The sequence below is a fragment of the Phacochoerus africanus genome, chromosome 1 (assembly GCF_016906955.1).
Source record: "Phacochoerus africanus isolate WHEZ1 chromosome 1, ROS_Pafr_v1, whole genome shotgun sequence".
NCBI classification, from domain to species: Eukaryota; Metazoa; Chordata; class Mammalia; order Artiodactyla; family Suidae; genus Phacochoerus; species Phacochoerus africanus.
Window position 1 is genome coordinate 160,474,189 of NC_062544.1, and position 20,046 is coordinate 160,494,234.

Here is a 20,046-nt window from a genome sequence, read left to right on the forward strand (position 1 = left end):
ACCTTCGAGTTCCTGTCGTGGCTCAGTGGTTAATGAATGCAACTAGTATCCATAAAGATGTGGGTTTGATCCCTGGCCTCACTTAGTGGGTTAAGGATCTGGCACTGTCATGAGCTGTGATGTAGGTCTCAGATGCGGCTCAGATCCCATATTGCTATGGCTGTGGTGTAGGCTGAGAGCTGCAGCTCTGATTCCACCCCTAGCCTGGGAACCACCATATGCCGTGAGTATGGCCCTAAAAAGACAAAAAAATAAATACATACTTTATGTATACTGAGCTATGCTTAAGTTGGTTCTATCAATCAAAATGAGATTGGAATGACAAAATGTATAATGAGGCAATGGAAATTATTCACATACACAAAATTCAAAAACAAATCAGTTTTAATGATGCATGAATAATCACTATCAGCCTATTTTTATTTTGTAATTAGAGTGAAAATAAAAGTAAAGCTAATGAGTTTAAAGATAAATTGCAATTACTTTAATGAATAATATTTTTAAGAAAAAAATTTCATGTCCTTAAGAATTAAATAAAATACTAAATATATTTATCTGTCATTTATAGCTTCTCAGAACTCAAATAAAATACTGCTCATTCAGATGATCTTAACATAGCTAAAATTCATTTAGTACATCTGAAATGAATTTACCAGTAAGTGCTAGACTTAAACCATAACTGGGAGCCCTCAATATACAAAGATCCATAAAAATGTCATTAAATGATCCCAGAATGTCAGAACCCTTCTTTAAAACCAACGTCTTTCTCACTAGTTTAGGATATTGGCAATTACTGCCATGTCTGCATTCTTTTATTGTTCCAGACTACTTTACCTACTATCTGCTAGCTTGCTTTCTCCTCCAAACCTGATCTCATGTAAGATAAGAAAGCACTTAAATTAAAATCCTAGGAGTATATTAAATATGTAGAATGTATGTATCTCCACATATATATTAAATATAATCTATTTAACTTATGCAAAGATAATTCATTTTTTAAAAAGATCAAAGAGGCAATAACCTTAGCACTAATGTGCATTTCAGAAAATTTCAATAACACAACTTACACTAAACACAGAAGCACCTATTAACCTTTCCATCAGTTATGCAAACTCATGAATCAGCACATACCTCTGCTTCCACGGCCAGCTGGTATGCAATTTTTAGTTCTCCAAGCTGAAGAGCAAGTTCAAAGCGATGCTCAGGATCTGTGGATACTGTAAGAGCTTGCTGCTTGAAGCCCTGAAGAGAGAAAATATGTATGTATTTATGTACAGAAAAACCATATATATGGGGCAGATGGCAAACCATCCATTTCCCTCTCAAACTAAAAATACACTCCTGATGTTGAAGGCCCCATTACTTAAAAGTAACAGATAAAAAAATTCAATGAGAAAAATTAAGGACCCATTAAATTAACTGGTAAGAACAAACCCCGCAAAGATCAGTCACACGCCTACTGTTTCCTAAGCAGTGGGAGCTCACCAATGCTAGATAAACTCAAGTAAAACAACTAGTAAAATTTAGAAATGTAAATGTCAAAAAGAGAAGGATTTTTGAAAGTTCACAGAACAAGAGCCACTTCCAAACAACGGGCACGGAGTAAGCCCCAGCTGTTCATATTCTCGCTGAGCTGGGCCGCAGAGATTGAGTCCAGTGCCTCAGAGGAAAAGAAGTCAGTGTAAAACCTTCCAATTTTCTACCATCTGCAGGTCACAGCAAACGCTACTTTCAGATAGGTCCTGACATTAATCGAGTATCAGTACCTATGCCTTTTCTGTTGGTCTCATGTCCAGTTTATTCATTGGCAGATATTTGAGAGGGCAGAAGTCTAAAGCTGACTGCTCATGCTCCACTCAGTCATCAGAAACAGGCTTTAACCAACCACTGTAATTACTATGTTAACATCTCCCTCCAGACAGACGTGCTGATTGGGTCTGCCCTGGGCAGGTTCTTCAGCTCCAGGGATGTGGGATGTGAGACAAGAGGTTCAGGCTGCAGAAGACTTCCTCAGACTGAGGGTGATGCTCAGTCAGAGGTGGCCAGGACAGAGAAGCCTGGACAGTTTTCTGAGTTCCTGCCTGCTAGATGTTCGGGATGGCTATACCACTGTGTCTACAACCACTTCCTGGACTATACAAACTGCCCCTCACTCCATTCACCCACAAGTACAACATAACAAGGCGTCCTGAATAATCTGCATTACTGCTCTTCCCAAGCACTGATGTAGACAATATAAAATCCAAGACTGGAGGATGGGAGAGCAATAGAACTAGTCAGATATAGGTGTGGGCAAAGCAGATAAATGAGGTGGATTATATACTTTTATTTTCCTCCAAATCCCCACTGAAATGACACTAATGGGATTAGGTGCTTTTTTTTTTTTTTAAAATGATTTGAAAGCTGATAAATTTTCATAATCTGCATTTGTTAAAATTTTACTGTTGCTGATTTACAATATTGTGATAATTTCTTCTATACAACAAAGTGATGCACACATCTTCTTTTCCAGATTCTTTTCCCACATAGATTATCACCTAACATTGGGGTAGAGTTCCCTGTATTGTACAGCAGGTAAGAGATTTTTTTTTTTTAGGGCTACACCCGTGGCACATGGGAATTTCCCAGGTGAGGTCACAACACAGGATCCTTAACCCACTAAGCAAGGCCAGGGATCGAACCCACATCCTCATGGATCCTAGTCAAATTAATAACCCACTGAGCCACAATGGGAACTCCCAAGGGATTCTTTTTTTTAAGGCATAAACTCCTAAGAACACATGGAAAGGAAGAGACATTAGTAACATTTTGGGATAAACATTCAGAAGCAACACTGGAAGAGACTAAACCCTAAATCAGGAGTGAAGATGGCATAGAAACAACCTGATTCACACCTCAGAATCTCCAGCATGTCTTATGAAGGGTGGTGCTAAAACCAGCAAACGAAACCACCATAAAGTCTATATAAGAATCAGTGAGATAGCCCAGGTCCCCACTGCTCTCTCCATGCCTCTCAACATACAGAGAATAAGGCTTGGAGTTCTCCTTGGGCACAGCAGGTTAAGGATCTGGCATTGTTACTGCAGTGTCTCAGGTGACTGCTGTGGCACGGGTTTGACCCCTGGCCTGAGAACTTCCATGTGCCATAGGCCTGGCCAAAGGGGGAAAAAGGGAAGAAAAGAGGCTTGTTCTTTGGAGAGGGTAAATTAGAGGGGGGGGTCTCCAGTCCGAGGGATCCTTGCACACCCAAGCAGCAAAAGGAAAACAGGCAATTATGAGGATGAATGTTGAGACTAAATGTTAGAAATACTAAATACTGAGAACCAAGCAGTCACCACCCCTGAATGATGGTGACTGGGGAGCTTCTCTATAAACTACCTAGCCAAAGGGTAAGACATAAAAATACTAAAATGTCAATGAGTGCTATATGCTAGCCTGAACAGTGGCTGGTTCATAAGTAAATGCTCATTAAATTCACTAAGTGAATAAATGAGTCATTCAATTCATTAGATGAAGATACTGACATTGATTGAAGCTCCCCAATCACACAGCCCAGCCACATCATACTGTAAGTCTATCCCCAACAAGGTCACCCACAAACTTAATCAGAGCTGCCCTTAGGCCTCTACTCTTAAATGAGTGCCCAAAGATCACCAGCTGCCTGAGGAAAATCTTTACAAGAAAAGAGATCAGAGACGGGATTAAGATGGCGGAATAGAAGGATTGGAGCTCAACTTCTCTCCTAAAAACAACAAAATTCACAACTAAAGACTGAGCAATCTCCACCAAAATGGACCGGAAACCCATACCCTACTCCAGAAGAAAAAGAGCAGGCCACATCCACAGGTAGGAGGGGTGATTTTGTGATCTAAACAACCCCATAACTCCCGGGTGGGAAGCTCCACAGACTGAAAACTAACTGGCTCACAGAGACTCATCTATAGGAGTGAGAGTTCTGAGCCCCACATCAAACCCTCACATGCTGGGATCTGTCACTGGGAGAAAGAGCCCCTGGAGCATCTGGCATTGAAGGCCAGCAGGGCTTGTTCGCAGGAGCTCCACAGGACTGGGGGAAACGGCGACCCCATTCTTAAAAGGCACACACAGACTTTCACGTGCACTAGGTGGCAGGGCAGAGCAAGGTCTCCACAGGAACCTAGGTCAAACCTGACTGCAGTTCTTGGAGGACATCATAGGAAAACAGGGGTGAATGTGGCTTGTTGTGAGGGAAGGACATTGAAGGCAAAGCTCACGGGAATATTCAGCGGCCGGCAGTGCCTTTCTCTGGAGGGGGCCATTTTGGGAAAATCTGGCCCCACCCATCAGTCAGCACTGAGAAGCCCCAGGGCAAACAACAACCCAGGTGGGATCACAGCCCCGCCCCTCAGTAAACAGGCTACCTAAAGACCCCTCAGGCACACAGCTGCCTCTAATCCCATCCAGAGACTAAGCCCCACCCACCAGAGGGATTAGAATCAGCTCCACCCACCAGTGGGCAGGCATCAGCCCCTCTCATCAGGAAGCCTACAGCAAGCCCCCCATACTGACTTCAGCCACAAGGGGGGCAGACACCAGAAGTAAGAGAGGCTACAGCTCTATTATCTATAAAAAGGTCACCACACCAAAAACCTATAAAAATGAAAAGACAGAGAACTATAACTCAGATGAGGGAGAAAGGAAAAACCCCAGAAAATCAGCTAAGCAATGAGGAGATTCTCAGCCTCCAGGAAAAAGACTTTAGACTGTTGATGCTGAAGATGATGCAAGACATTGGAAATAAACTGGAGGCAAAGATGGATAACTTACAGGAAACACTGAGCAAAGAGATACAAGATATAAAACAAACAAGAAGAGATGCAAAATACAATAACTGAAATAAAAAACTCACTAGAAGCAGCTAACAGCAGAATACAGGAGGCAGAAGAACGAATAAGCGAGGTGGAGGACAGATTAGTGGAAATTATGGATGCAGAACAGAAAAGAGAAAAAAGGTTGAAAAGAAATGAAGAGAGTCTCAGAGTACTCTGGGACAACGTTAAATGCACCAACATCCATATTATAGGGGTGCCAGAAGGAGAAGAGAGAGAGAAGGGGACAGAAAAAATATTCCAAGAGATAATAGCCGAAAACCTCCCTAACATGGGAAAGGAACCACTCGCTCAAATCCAGGAGGCACAATAAGTACCATATAAAATAAACTCAAGGAGGAACACACCGAGACACATAATAATCAAACTGACCAAAATTAAAGACAAAGAGAAAATCTTGAAAGCAGCTAGGGAAAAGAAACAAATAACATACAAGGGAACCCCAATAAGGTTATCAGCAGATTTTTCAGCAGAAACTCTGCAGCCCAGAAGGGAGTGGCACCATATACTTAATGTGATGAAAGGAAAAAACCTCCAAACAAGATTACTCTACCCAGCAAGGCTCTCCTTCAGATTTGAAGGAGAAATCACAGCCTTCACAGACAAGCAAAAGCTGAGAGAATTCAGCAACACTAAACCAGCCTTACAACAAATACTAAAGGAACTTCTCTAGGCAGGAAACAAAAATTCCACAAATGACAATGGTATATATACAGTAAAGATACGAAATCATCCATGCACAATTATACCATCCCCAAATCAGAAATCATGAGAAGAGGTGAGTACAAATGCAGGACACCGGAGATGAACTTGCAATTAAGAGAACAACAACTTAAAACAATCTCATATACATATAGACTCTTACATCAAAACTTCAGAATAACTGCAAACCAAAAATCTACAATTGATACACAAACTAGGAATCTCTGGAGAAGAAATATATCTCATAGTAAATAAGAGCATAATCCACCATGAAGGGGGTCATTTGACATCATTCTTGGAATGCTGAAGTCTTCTTAGATCTGATTCTGATTTCCTCTGCATCAAAGAACTTATGATAATTATAATTAAATAATGCCACTGTACAATTAAATAATACAGTTCCACAATTGTATTATTAATAACCATTTCTCTCCAGGTACAATGTAAAGTCTATAATGTCTTGTTTATCACATCACCTAGAATGGTGTAATGCCTTTATTGAAGAATCAATGAGATAGAACAAATTCTGAGGACATATTTATATAGTTACACTGTTTTTTAACCAACTTATGCATTTTATATTTTACTTATTTTCAGAGGGTATATTCTTTTTGTTAGGCTTACCAGTTGTTATTCTTTTTACTATGCTATATAAACTATTTAATGGTATATAAGGCTTTCTTCTTTATAAATTTTAGTTGCATAATATAACAATTTAATATAATGCTAATTTTTAAAGAAAAATTGAAATGTAATAGATAAAACTAAGTAGTAAAGATGAAACCCATAAAGTTGGGATAAAGTATAGAATAAATTTCCTGTTTGTCTCAGCATATTTTCCGTTCCACTTCTCCAGTGGGAGTCACTTAATCTCTTTCTTAAGATCCATGTTATAATAATCTGTGTGAATGTAATTATGTGTAAATGTATGTATTTTATTCTGTAATAAAAAGAAAAAAAAGAAAAAGAAAAGAGATCAAAATGAATCAATAGCAGCAATCTGAAGGAAGCATACCTCCCAGGGAGAGAAGATGACCTTAAGAATAAAGACTATCATTCATACCCTTACAGAGGGCAAAAATAGAAACTTTTCATCCATAAACAAGACATTAAAAGTCCAAGAATAGGAGTTCCCATCGTGGTGCAGTGGTTAAATCCAACTAGGAACCATGAGGTTTCGGGTTCGATCCCTGGCCTTGCTCAGTGGGTTAAGGATCCGGCGTTGCCGTGAGCTGTGGTGTAGGTTGCAGACACGGCTCGGATCCCATGTTGCTGTGGCTCTGGCGTAGGCCAGTGGCTACAGCTCCGATCAGACCCCTAGCCTGAGAACCTCCATATGCTGTGGGAGCAGCCCAAGAAATGGCAAAAAAAGACAAAAAAAAAAGTCCAAGAATAACAAGAAAACCAGTACAGGAGGCCCACCATCTGAATAACAGCTCCACAGAAAGAATATAGAAAAAGAAGGAAATCATCAGAGAAATGATTCAAGAAAATCTCTCAGAAATGAAGGACATTTCCAATTAAGAGAGCTCATCAATACCCAACAGAATTAAATCATAATTGACCCCTACACCAAGGCCCATCATCACAAATAACATCACAGAAAAAAAGCTTTCAAAAAGAAAAAAAAAAAAAGATCACATATTGAGAATCAGGAATATAAATAGCTTTAGACTTCAAAAGTAACTAAGTAAAAAAGCTAGAAGGCAGTAGACAAAATAGAATTCTGTCTTTAAAATTCTTAGAGAAAATTATCTCCAACCAGAATTCTATACCCAGTTAAGTGTCCAAAGATGTTTTAGGGTGGAACAATGGCACTTTCAGATAATCAAGGGAACAAAAAAATTTTACTTCCTCTCTCAGAAAACTACTGAAGAACACACTCCAGCAAAATGAGGGAGTAAACCAGGAGAGAAGATAGGGGATATAGGAAACGTCAGATCCATCTCAAGAGATACAAAGAAAACCCTAACATCATGATGACATCATCATCCATGATGAGGGCAAAAAACAGTTCATCCTGAAGCAGACTGAACATACTGAAAGGAGATTTCAAGGAAATCTGGAGAAGCACCAGAGTAGGGAGGCTAACCCTAAGTACACAGAAAAATAAGCAAAGGTTAAAAAAAGAATTATTAACTCCAGGGAAAACAAACAACTGCAGGAAGAGAAAGCTATAATATACAACATGGTTAAGCTGTGAACAGTATTTATGTAACCATAATGATATAAACAATGAATACCAACCTAATCAAAATTATAATGTAACTTTATTGGGAAGATACAATAGGAAAGTGGCATGTATGTGGTAGAAGTTTGGGGGCAGGGGTGAAAGAAAGATAATCCTCATCTTCTACAGAGTAGGAAGTCATAAGAAATGCCTCAAGCTGAGAAATGGCAATATAAGCATGTTACTTAGAAATGTAGAAATAAATACCAACAGAATCAGCTAACAGAATTAAAAGTGATTACCTCTAAGGAGTAGAAATGAGAGAGGAGGGAGGGCTATTTTTTTCTTAAGCTTTTCAAAGCTTTATACTTTGGGCACATATGACTTTGATTTTAAAAATGCTTCATTAAGCAAAGTTAGTGATTATTGTTATCACTAACAATAAATTCTGTGTTATGTGTATTTTATATATAGAAAAAAAAAACAGGTAAGGAAAGGAGAGATGGAGTGAGAGAAAAGGAAAGGAAGGAAATGAAAGGAAAGGAAGAGGGTGGTAGGGGGTAGGGAGAGGGAGAAAGAGAAAGAAGCCAGCTAGAACAGAGAAAAATGCAGCAAAGAAATGAAAATATTGAAAGAATGGAAAAGAAGTCTACAGAAAGGGAAGACTGATACTCACCTCTAACATTTAAAGGGGATACAAAAGGCAATGAGAAAGGAGAAGGAAGAGTATAACAGTGACTGGAGTTTATAAGAGAAATTCCACTGCCATAAGGAAATAGTGGCAATTAAGAAATAAAGTTCTTCAGATTCACACTAACATTCCTTCAAATTGCTGGTTTTAAAAAAACATGCATAAGTAAAAGAAACAAAACCCCCTTACCTGCTTTTCCAAAAAGTGTGCAACTCTGGTCCTCTGCTCTTTTGGGATGGTCGGGAGGACCTTGTCAGCCATGCTGAAGTCCCTCCGCATGACAGCCGTCTGGTATTCCAGCACTGAAACCAGCAGGGAGTAGCTAACGATATTTAGTTCCTTATCCCCCAAATAAAGCCTGTTGTCTTTAGGAATATAGCCCAGGAGATACATTGTCCTGTAAGAGAAACAAGAAGTAATTTAATTTAGAACTAAGCTGAAATCAGTAGACACACACACACACACACCTTCGCCTCTTGCTCAATATCTTTCCATCTGGTTGATGCACTTTTGGTTAGCAACTGCTAACCTGCTAAAACCATAACACTGAAAAATCACAAGCCAGCGATTGGTTTTGTTTAAAAAGTACACTTTAGGAGTTCCCGTTGTGGCTCAGAGGATTAAGAACCTGACTGGTACCCATGAGGATGCAGGTTTGATCCCTGGCCTCACTCAGTGGGTTAAGGATCTGATGTTGCTGCACACTGCAGTGCACGTCGAAGATGAGGCTCAGATCTGCCATTGCTGTGGCTGTGGCATAAGCCAGCAGCTGCATCTCCAATTCAACCCCTAGCCTGGGAACTTCCATATGGCTCAGGTACGGCCCTAAAAAGAAAAAAAAAAAAATTGCACTTTAAAATTTAGGATGCAAAAGATAAAAGCCAATGATACTCAGCTACCTGTCCAAGTGGGCAATGGTGACTATTTCTCCTCCAACATAATAATTTAATCTGTTCACAGAACTTGTGTATATGAAGCAGTCGCCTACCCACAGCCCTGTTTTCACAATTTCCTGAATCTCACCAAGAACCTGCAGAAAGAAAATAAGTTCTATTATTTTATTCAGCATTAGAAATCCTGTCAAAAAAAAAAACTGAATATAATTAGGGATGATAGGTAGAATGAGAAATGCAAAGAAAAAAATCCTATTCAAGAAAGAAAATCTTTCCTTGCAACTTCCATCTTCCTTCTTCAAGAATACATTCCTGGGGTTCCCATCATGGCTCAGCAGAACGAATCTGACTAGGAACCACAAGGTTGCAGGTTCAATCCCTGACCTTGCTCAGTGGGTAAGGATACGGCGTTGCCGTGAGCTATGGTGTAGGTTGCAGATGTGGCTCCGATCTGGCATTGCTGTGGCTGTGGTGTAGGTTGGCAGCTACAGTTCCAAATAGACCCCTAGCCTGGGAACCTCCATATGCCACGGGTGCGGCCCTAAAAAGTCAAAAAAAAAAAAAAAAAGAATACATTCCTAGATGAGTATCTGTGAGTATCAGTAGTGTAAACTTTCATTGTTACATCAAGATCTAAGAAAGTGTGATCTAAGAAAGTGTTGATCTAAACTCCTTATATAAAATCATCCAAGACACCTTCACAAGGGATGATTTATGTTTACTATCTGAGAGCTTGTTTTAAATCACCGGCTAAATCACCTTAGGACCAAAACACCTTCTAACGTCCTTCCTGAAAGATAATCAAAGTTATTATAAATCTTTCCTAAAATCAAAGCACAGATTTCTTTTAAACATAAATATTTCAGACCCTGATCTTGGAGCCGAGATGTTAACTTCCACATTTTACCATAACTCTTTAAATGCTTATTAGTTTCCCCAAGCCTAATGTATAATAAAATGCTTCAAGAAGTAAAGTTCTATTATAAGAATACAAATCATGTAAAAACAAAGCTAAGGTTGTGTTGATGTAATTACCTCAAAGCCATCTTCAATGCCATCTTCAGTAACCCCCTCGTGTGTTTCCTGTGCAGCCAAGACTTTCTCCGACAGATACTTAAGGATAAAAAATGATTCCTCAGTAGCAATACAGACTAGCTCTCCAGAGTCAGACCAGAAAATCTGCAACATGACAAACAGAAACAGAAACAAACGATTTTGGATTCCTGAGTGGATATGACCAACTGAATACACTCTGTTTCCTACGAGATTTATGTTCTACATTAAATAATAAGTACGCACCTAACAACTTGATGCCATGTATATACATATATTTGGGAGAATGGAGGGGGCACTGCTGTTTTCTTTATAGAAATGGAAAGCCCCAAGGGAGGCAGGAAGGAGCATGGCATTGAGCACCAGGCATGCTGCGACTTGGGGGCGGGCGGGGGGCAGCAGCCTATTCCCTACTGGTCTTGGAAGAGTGTTTCTCATCCATTATGACCCCCACCCCAAACCTTTTTTAGACTTTTCGCCCATCACCTTCCCCTATGAAGTTTTAATGTCACAGATACTATCTGGCTATACATATATAATGCATAAACATATGATACGCAAACACATCATATGTACATACATATGAATACCTGTGCTTTATAAATAAAAAGAGCACTTTTTTCACCAGTTGGCTTCAGGAACCAATTTCTGCCTCCTGAGGATGACATCCCCCTGCTGAGAACACATGCTCTACAAGACGGAACCAGAACCCTGGGGAGGTAGATTTGTCTCCACAGATAGCTTCCTGACAATGAAAGCTGTCAGAGAAGCAGCAGTTCTTTTTTTTTAGAATTCAGATTTATTGATTTCCACTGTTGACTTTAAAGAATGCAGTCAGCTGGCTGCAAGAACAAGCAGGCAGTTCTAAAGGTAGAAAATACTGTCACTGGAGAGAGCTTCCTAAAGTTTAAACAGCCATTATCAGGTAAAATATGAAGAGGCTTTCTGAACTGAGCAGGAGATTTGCAGGCTTTATTTGCAGGCCTTCCCACGTCAAGAACGCCTGGACTTCTTATCTTCAAAGCATAGTTTTTTTAAACTGTGAAAAGCCATTTAAAATATGAATAGCACTTGGCATTTGTATAACGTTTTCTTTGAAGCCCAACAGCTACTGCCTGATTCAAATTCCACGATTCTCATTTTCTAAGCATTTCTGAGGTAAATGGCACTGCGTCCAGCACAATGGAGCAGGGACAGTAGGGTACAAGGACGTTTCTGGGCCTCAGAGCTTGTCACAAAGATGTACATGCCAAAAACAGCAACGAAGAGGGAGCTCACGTGTTTGGGCTGAATTTCAATCCTGCGTATGAGCTCTGTATTGTCCCAATCGTAGAAAGCTAAGCCATTGACAGATCTCACTCCCAGTAAGAAGCCTCCATAGATACCTGAAAAGAATTTAAAAGATTTAGATCTTTAGATATTTTTGAGCCATTACAAAGCTTCTAAAATTGTATTATATACAAACAGCACTCACTTTCAGCTCCAAAATCTGGTTTAAATGATTTTTTTTCCTTAAAGTTCTTAAATATCTTTACAACACTGTTGCTCTCTCTGATTGCATATCTGGGGGGAGAAAGGAAGGCAAACAGCATATTACCTAGGTACTAAACAACACCAGATATTACAAATACCTTCAAATATATTTTAATGCATTATGAAAAAATATAAATATTTGAAGATTCACTAGTGTGTCTTTTTCCTAACACATCAGTGAACTCCTTTCAGTTGGACAAATGATGTATGGGTTTCACACTGCTTATTACACAAATTACTAGGGCTTACAAACTATTTTAGAAACTGAAAAGACCCAAATCTCCCTCAATAGGGGAATAATTAAGCTAATTGTTGTCTATTCATACACTGGAATACTACTCTGCAAAGAAGGGATTACTGATGCATGCAACACTGATGAATCTCAAAAACGCTGAGCAACAGCCAGACATGGAGTGTGCACCGCACACCTCCACTGATATGAAACCGGAAGGAAGACCAATCCACTGGGGAACAGGGGTAGGGTGCTGTTCCCTGTGAGGGAAACAGAGGACTGGTTTTGAGGTGACAGGAATGTTCTACATATCTGGATCATGCTGGTGGTTATGGATTACATTCATTTGTCCAAATTCATTAAAACAGACACTGAAAACAGTGCATTTTATTTTGTATAAATTATACCTCAATAAAAATTACCTCTCAATTAATGTATACTAGGTAGTTGCTTACTGGTTCCTTCTTGATTCCTGCTTGGTGCATGTAATAAACAGTGGGGCTTTGGTTTTTTCAGACCATGTACTGAATTATGTCTTCAGTTTTCTTAGTTTTGTTTGCCCCATATTTTGTGTTGCCCTTTCTGCCAACAGTGAGTAGCTTAAGCCTCAAGTTGCTGGGCCAGAGACTGAATCCCAGCCACAGCTGTGACCTACACCCTAACTGGAGCAACCTCAGATCCTTTAACCCACTGGGCTGGGGATCAACCTACGCCTCAGTAGTGACCTGAGCTGCTACAGTCATATTCTTAACCCACTGCACCACAGCGGGAACTCCAATAATTGAGAGGTAAATTTTTAATGAGACTATTTTATGAACATTTCGAATTTAGACAGAATTTGTTAAGAATGGGAGATGGATGGAGTTCCCATCGTGGCTCAGTGGTTAACGAATCTGACTAGCAACCACAAGGTTGTGGGTTTGATCCCTGGCCTCACTCAGTGGGTTAAGGATCTGGCATTGCCGTGAGCTGTGGTGTAGGTCGAAGACACAGCTTGGATCTGGCATTGCTGTGGCTGTGGTGTAGGTTGGCAGCTACAGCTCTGATTTGACCCCTGGCCTGGCAACCTCCACATGCCACAGGTAGGGCCCTAGCAAAGGCAAAAAGACAAAAAAAAAAGAAGAATGGGAGATGGGTAACATCAGAAGATGAGTTTTAAAACAGATTCAATCAAGTTTTCATCAAGCTTACATCAGACTCTTGCATCTCCCCTAAGAAATTCAGAAAAGGGCAACAGCAGCTCAGGATGCCAGGTCCTGGGAAAGTCTTGATCTCAGAACCTACCTTGCCTTAGCCCTTGGGTTCCATCAAAGAAATGGGTGCAAGGTCCCCAGTTTAATGAGATCAGACTGAGTGAGCCAGCTCAATTTTGAAGAGAGAAAAGGCAAATGCAGCTCACACTGCACAGCTGCCCTGACTAATCTTCCAACACAGCTCTATGAGAACTGGTCTTTAATGTGGAGAAGAACGGCCTACACTGGGCCTTGCAAACCTCTTTAATAAAGCTGCACACAGAATACCCATTGCCAAGCAGGGCAAGCTGGATCTGACACAGCCAACACTTACTCCGAAGAATCGTGGGCCCACGCAAACTCCTGGGCAGACCCAAAGCTCTTGTTTCTTAAGGCCATTGCCGTATAGATGATATACTCGCCATCACCACACACCACAACAAACCTAGAAATTACAGAAGTCAGGGAGAGACATGCAGAGGGCCAACGACATATAGAAGTTAAGAAACAATCATTCCTCTTTATGGTACAGTATTTCTAAAAACAAACTTTATTTCAGTTGACTGTTATAAACGAACCTAGTATCTTTTAAATTCAACCAGTACTTGTCGAGCACCAAGATGCCTGGCACTTTGCTCATCACATTTACACCATAAGGCACTATCTTACCCCGCAAGGCTATGTTCATTTTAAAGCCGATCATTCAAATAAGTAAAAATGTTACTCCAGTTTTTAATGACTATTAAACCTATCAAAATAAACAGAACATTTTAACATTTAAATAATAAGAAAAAAAGAATACTACATGGCCAAAATTTTCTCAACAGACGTAAAACAGCTCTTTAAAGCTCTAATTTAGAACACTACTGGCTGTTACTAGATTGCCAAAGGTGAAATGCACAACTTACAGCAAAAAAATATTTTATGATATTAAGGGAGGAATAAGAGTGCATTCCTAATTTTCATAATTTTTTTTTACTACAAGTAATAATGGATACCACTTCCTGAACTAGGCAGCCTACTTGGTTTATATATTCTGACTTTTTCAGTACTCAAGACAGCATTATAAAATGCCCAGTTCTGTTGTAAAATAATTTTTAAAGCTCACAGGTTTAAACTCATTGTACTAGAAACTCTTTTCTCACAAGATGTTTGGTATTTTATAAATCTTAAGGGAGAAAGAGAGCTGATGATTCACATTACAGAGAAGAAGCAAAATTATTACTAGTCCCAAAACTTTTTCAAAAAAGACCTCACAGTCAGCTTTTCTTCTTAAAAGCAATGAATCAGCAAAGACTTAGCATGTGCTAAGCCTCAGGATAAGACAAGATTCTTGCCCTTAAAGGAACCTAAGGACACATACCAACATATTTGAAATGAAGAGTGAGCAAAAACCACTGAACTGTTCAAAACTGTGTGCCAGGACAAAGCCAGGAAGGCAAATAGGCTTCACCTCGCATGTCAACCTGATTACCCGGCATGGCTGTGAGGCCAGGGCCAAAGCTCAATGAGGAATGCCCACCTCAGAGCAGGGATGGGATACGCTGTGAATACGCAACCCCTGCTCTAACACACACAGAAGTGTTAGGAGAGATTCTGATGGTGGCTTACCGCCCATTAGGATTGTGCTGAATAGTCTGAGGGTATATTTCACAACTGCCCATATCCTTTACTGCCAGTGGCAATCTTTCTCCATCTTTAATTTCAGCATCTCCCATTGCTTTTAGGTTGGCCTGCTGGACCTCTGAATGTTTGGCCCAAATTATCTTTCCATTGGCATCCATGGACATGGCAGGTTCCTCCCGACCAAGCTAGAGGAATAACAAATGACTCTTAGCATCAAAAAGAAAAACAAATAAAACCATGACAAAATAAACATCTTCTATTTTCATTTAGCAGAAGGCACCTTTCTTCCACTTTAAGTCTCCGGTGCTTACTCTCTCGTGCTCAGGGACCCAGGTGCAAGTTTAACAAAGCTGGTGACTTGGAAAATAACTGCTTCCCCTCTGTTCATCTACTCAGAGACGGTGTAATGAGAGATTACCTTAACAATGATGCTCCCTTCATCATAGCCCAAAGCAACGTTGTTGGACCCTCTCAGACTGGCCACACACCACACCCTCTCCATTCCATAATTCAAGGTACTCTCAAGGCGATAGGTGCTTGAATGCCAAATTCGCACAGTTCCTAAAATGGACAATGTGAATGCTCCCTTTTCATTTGAACATCCAACCATGAACTGCCAGGTAAACTAGCCACATGGGAGTCTTTCTATTCAAACAGAACACACTTCTTGGCAGCTGAATTTTTTAATCTATTGTCTGTAAGTGATTTTATAAAGCAACATAAATAACAGAAAATTTATAAGAAACTAAAACTAAGAAATGCGACTTTAAGTATGAAATAATGACTGGGACAGTCAGTGCCCCTGATTTGCCAGATGCTTTCTACACGTGACTTCCCTCCTTTCTCTACTGTCCTATGAAATAGATCTATCTATTCCCACTTCATAATCTACCCACACCACACATCTATGAAGTAAGAGAGCCTGAATCTGACCCCAGGCTTTTAGACTCCAAAGCACGGGCATCTCTCCAGCACTTCTGGCTGTCTTCTTCTTTAAGTAACAGAGAGAAAACACAGCAGAATGATGATGATGATGATGATGATGATGATGATGATGATAATGCCCCTTTACTCTTTCATAGCTTAAGAAATCTATTCTAACGAAAATATCAAAATGCTTTGACACTTCCAAAGAAAATGCAGAGTACTAGCTAGCTTCAATATCCACTTAGTAAAGATAAGCACAGGAATAAAGCGATGTTTCTAACTTACCATCCTCTGAACCTGTGATGATAATTGGCAGCTCAGGATGAAAACTGGCACAAGACACGTTTTGGGCGTGCCCCTCCAGCGTTTGCACACATGTTTTATTCTGTAATCGAGCCATTGAGAACACTTTCATTAGTGAAAAGCAACTCGTCCTTGATTTTCCCAGTGTACTGATACATGATAAATGATGCTGGCTATGACTATCTAAACAGAGATTCAATACAGAGATTCCTGCAACAGAATTATCTTATTGTGTACATGTTTTCTCTAATTATTTGACAGTGCAGGCAAATGTAAATGTAACAGTCACATTTAAAACAGAAAGCGCACACACATGCACGCATACACACACACACACACCTCTCGAAAGATCTGGTTTTCATCCGAGTGTTAGTCCCCCAAATTAAAGATATCTTTAATATTTTTATTCTGTGTTTAAACACAGATGTGTAAATATCTCAGGACAACTGGTTTTCTAGGCCTCATTTTATTAACCGCTTGTGGAAATTTTGATGTGGGAAACAAAAAATTGAACAGTATCTTTATAGCGTTAAAAAGCACAGTAACAAGAGTTCATAACTAGGTTTTACAAGAGTCTATGTGGCACTGTGGCTGTTGGGTGGGGCTAGGTCCAGGTGCTGGGGTGCTGGCTTCCAGGAGAGCTCACACCAGTGGGTGATCTTCAAAATGCCTTCACCACCTTATCCGCAGGGTGGGCCATGGCCGCCCCCCACCTTGCTGAGACCCTCCAAGACCAGCAGTTCTCCAAGCTAAGGCACAGAATATGGATGGACAGAGGCCTTCAACGCAGCAGAGCCCTTCACGTGTCTGGGTCTGCCTCCTAACTGCAGTACAAAGGATGGGATGGCTGCTGGAGCAAGCATCCAAGTGGTGCCCACCTACAACACACATAACAGGACTCCAGGAGGCAGGCAGCTGCTCTGGGGGAGAAGCAGAGGTGACCCTGGGAACCCCAGCAGTGATACTGACCCTTTCCTTGGTTGAATGATACCATTACACCCACCCCTCTCAGGCCCGAAAGGGAGGATATGCCAACAAGAAAGACAAACTGTGATGACACCTCATCTTGTGACAGTGTCTAATTTTTTTTCATTTATTCTCTCATTTATTCATCCATGGACATTTTATTGAATTTCTGTCTTTTGAATAATAAACTGATATTTTAAAATAATGGAAAAGAGTTCATGTGGCAAAATGACAGTACCATGGTGACATCATGACATTATTCAAGATCTACCGGTTTTCAAAATATGAAAGTCTACCAGTGACGATACCAGAGGATGTAAGAATTCATTTTAATTAAAATCTTAAAATTTCTCATTTCTACTATTAAATGAAAAGTAAACATGATGGCATTTTAATTTTAAAATCTTGAGAGGCATTTGTTGTCATTTTCATGGGGGATTCTGGGACCACAATTTAGGTGCAAAAACTGAGAACTTAAGTTATTAGGTTATGAACAGAGTTCAAAAACCCAAGTTTTGGAGGTCCCCGGCAGCCTAGTGGTTAAGGATTCCTTGTTCATCCCTGGCCTAGGAATTTACATGTGCTATAGGCACAGCCAAAAAAAAAAAAAAAAAGTTAAAAAAAATAACCCAAGTTTGGGAGTGCTCACTGTGGCTCAGTGGGCTACAAACCTGACTACTATCCATGAGGATGTGGGTTCAATCCCTAGCCTCACTCAGTGGGTTAAAGATCTGGCATTGCCATGAGCTGTGGTACAGGTCTCAGATGCAACTCTGATTCGACCCCTAGCCTGGGAACTTCCATACGCTATGAGGCCCAAAAAAGAAAGAAAAGAAACAGTTTTAATTGTCTTGTAAACAACAGCAAGAAGCACATCTAACACATGGCAAGAAAAGTTATGAAAAAATTGTACCTGATAGTCCCATATTTTCACAAGACGGTCATCTGCACCTGAAATGAGGTATGGCTTGTCGCCACCACTGTAGTAATCAATGCAATTCACGCCTTTTTCATGTCCCTCCAGAGTGAAGTTTGGTGATGAGGAGCCCAGCTGCCACACCTTCAGAGAAGAACATCTGCCAGTCAATGTGCGGCCTTGCTTTTCAGAAGGCAGCTCCACCACATTTTTAGCATATAAATGCCAAAGCCCACAAGAGAAGCTAAGGAATGTTCTTTTTTTCATCCATTTTTTTTTTTGTTCTTCCTCACTTTACCTGAATTTCCAGGGAACAGAATCACTATGGCATTCTCTTAAAAATGCCAATTTCCAGGCTTTATCCCTAGAGATTATGATTCAGTGAATCTATAATGAAGCCCAGGAATCTAGGTTTTTCAAAGACACCTTCCCTTTGAGAAACACCACTTTAAAGGTAAGAAATGAGTTTATGAGAGATTTACTGTAAAACTAATGAAAGTAGACCTAGATATATTAAAAAGAGAGAACTGCTGCTTAATTAAAATATGAAAAGTATAGAAAAGTAGTCAAATGTTACTACAGCACTGGTACTCAGCTTTATCTTTACAAATATTTATTTTGTATGCCTACTATACACCCTCTGGGGATTATAAAAATGTTTAAGCAAATTTTACTACAGCCAAGGACAAGTCTAATTTAGTGAAGATAGTTTAAAACTAATTTCATAGTTTTCAACCTATGTTAAAAAAAAAAGGACAACTCAATGAAAAGAAAAAAAGGCAAAGCCCTGGCATTCCCCTCGTGGCTCAGTGGTTAACGAATCCGACTAGGAACCATGTGGTTTTGGGTTGGATCCCTGGCCTTGCTCAGTGGGTTAAGGATCCGGCGTTGCCATGAGCTGTGGTGTAGGTTGCAGTCTCAGCTTGGACCCCACATTGTTGTGGCTCTGGCGTAGGCCAGTGGCTATAGCTCTGATTAGACCCCTAGCCTAGGAACCACCATATGCCACAGGAGCGGCCCTAGAAAAGGCAAAAAGACCAAAAAAAAAAAAAGGCAAAGCCCTAAGATATTCAACATATAACATAAATAATAAATTGGCAGATAAATAGCATATAATGTTTTATATAAATTAAAGGAAAACTAATAAAAATGTTATTTAGATATAAGCCTATATATGTAAGCAAAAGTTAATGCAATGTATACTTTTAAATCTATGTATATGAAAATACTTTAAATATTACAATGGAAAAAGGAATATATTTGCACGCGCTGCAACATGTATCAGGCACCTAGTACGGGCAAGGCACTGTGCTGTTTGCTTATGTGTCTGTTTGGGAAAGGGGATGTCATGGGGCTCCCTGCCCCAAACATCGACATTTCAGGGATAAAGATTTCTAGAGACACATTCATTATTATTCAATGTGAAGGCCATAACAGAGGCAAAAAGCAATAGAAGGAATGGGATGAGCATGACTGGCTCTGGCTAGAGATGAAATGGATGTCCGAAAAGAGGTTCTCAGAGTAAATAACTGCTCAGCCTTGAAAAATGAGTAATTCTCCAGAGGAAAAGAAATTTTAAAATGGAGAAAAAAGAATATTGTGAGGAGTATTCCTGTGGAACAGTGGGTCAAGGATCTGGCATCATCACTGCAGCAACTTGGGTCACTGCTGTGATGCGGGTTTGATCCCAGACCTGGGAATTTTCGTGTGCCATGGGTGCAACCCCCCCAAAAAAATATTGAAGGCAGAGGGACAGGCTGAATTAGGTAAGGTTCTGTGACCATTCATGGTCTCTAGAAAATGATGAACAGTCCAAGATTATAAGAGATATCTCATAATATCAGCTAAAGCTAGTCTTGGAAAACCTTGTATTCCACACAAAGGCATTTGGACTTTATCCTCAGAATGGGAACTGACAAGATGGAATCCACATT

The 20,046-nt window shown here is 40.1% G+C and overlaps 1 protein-coding gene across 2 annotated transcripts in view; it reads right to left on the minus strand.

The window, feature by feature from the left end:
• COPB2 (COPI coat complex subunit beta 2) overlaps window positions 1–20,046 on the minus strand; it is a 35,559-nt gene that overhangs the window by 3,108 nt on the left and 12,405 nt on the right. For both annotated transcript variants that reach the window (XM_047783395.1, XM_047783385.1), the window contains exons 6-16: window positions 18,110–18,256; window positions 16,213–16,312; window positions 15,419–15,561; window positions 14,986–15,185; window positions 13,709–13,819; window positions 11,852–11,940; window positions 11,656–11,762; window positions 10,360–10,503; window positions 9,331–9,461; window positions 8,621–8,828; window positions 1,132–1,242 (exon numbers count right to left, since the gene is read on the minus strand). In XM_047783395.1, the coding sequence (XP_047639351.1) occupies window positions 1,132–1,242; window positions 8,621–8,828; window positions 9,331–9,461; window positions 10,360–10,503; window positions 11,656–11,762; window positions 11,852–11,940; window positions 13,709–13,819; window positions 14,986–15,185; window positions 15,419–15,561; window positions 16,213–16,312; window positions 18,110–18,256 (1,491 nt within the window). The remainder of the gene's footprint in view (window positions 1–1,131; window positions 1,243–8,620; window positions 8,829–9,330; window positions 9,462–10,359; window positions 10,504–11,655; window positions 11,763–11,851; window positions 11,941–13,708; window positions 13,820–14,985; window positions 15,186–15,418; window positions 15,562–16,212; window positions 16,313–18,109; window positions 18,257–20,046) is intronic.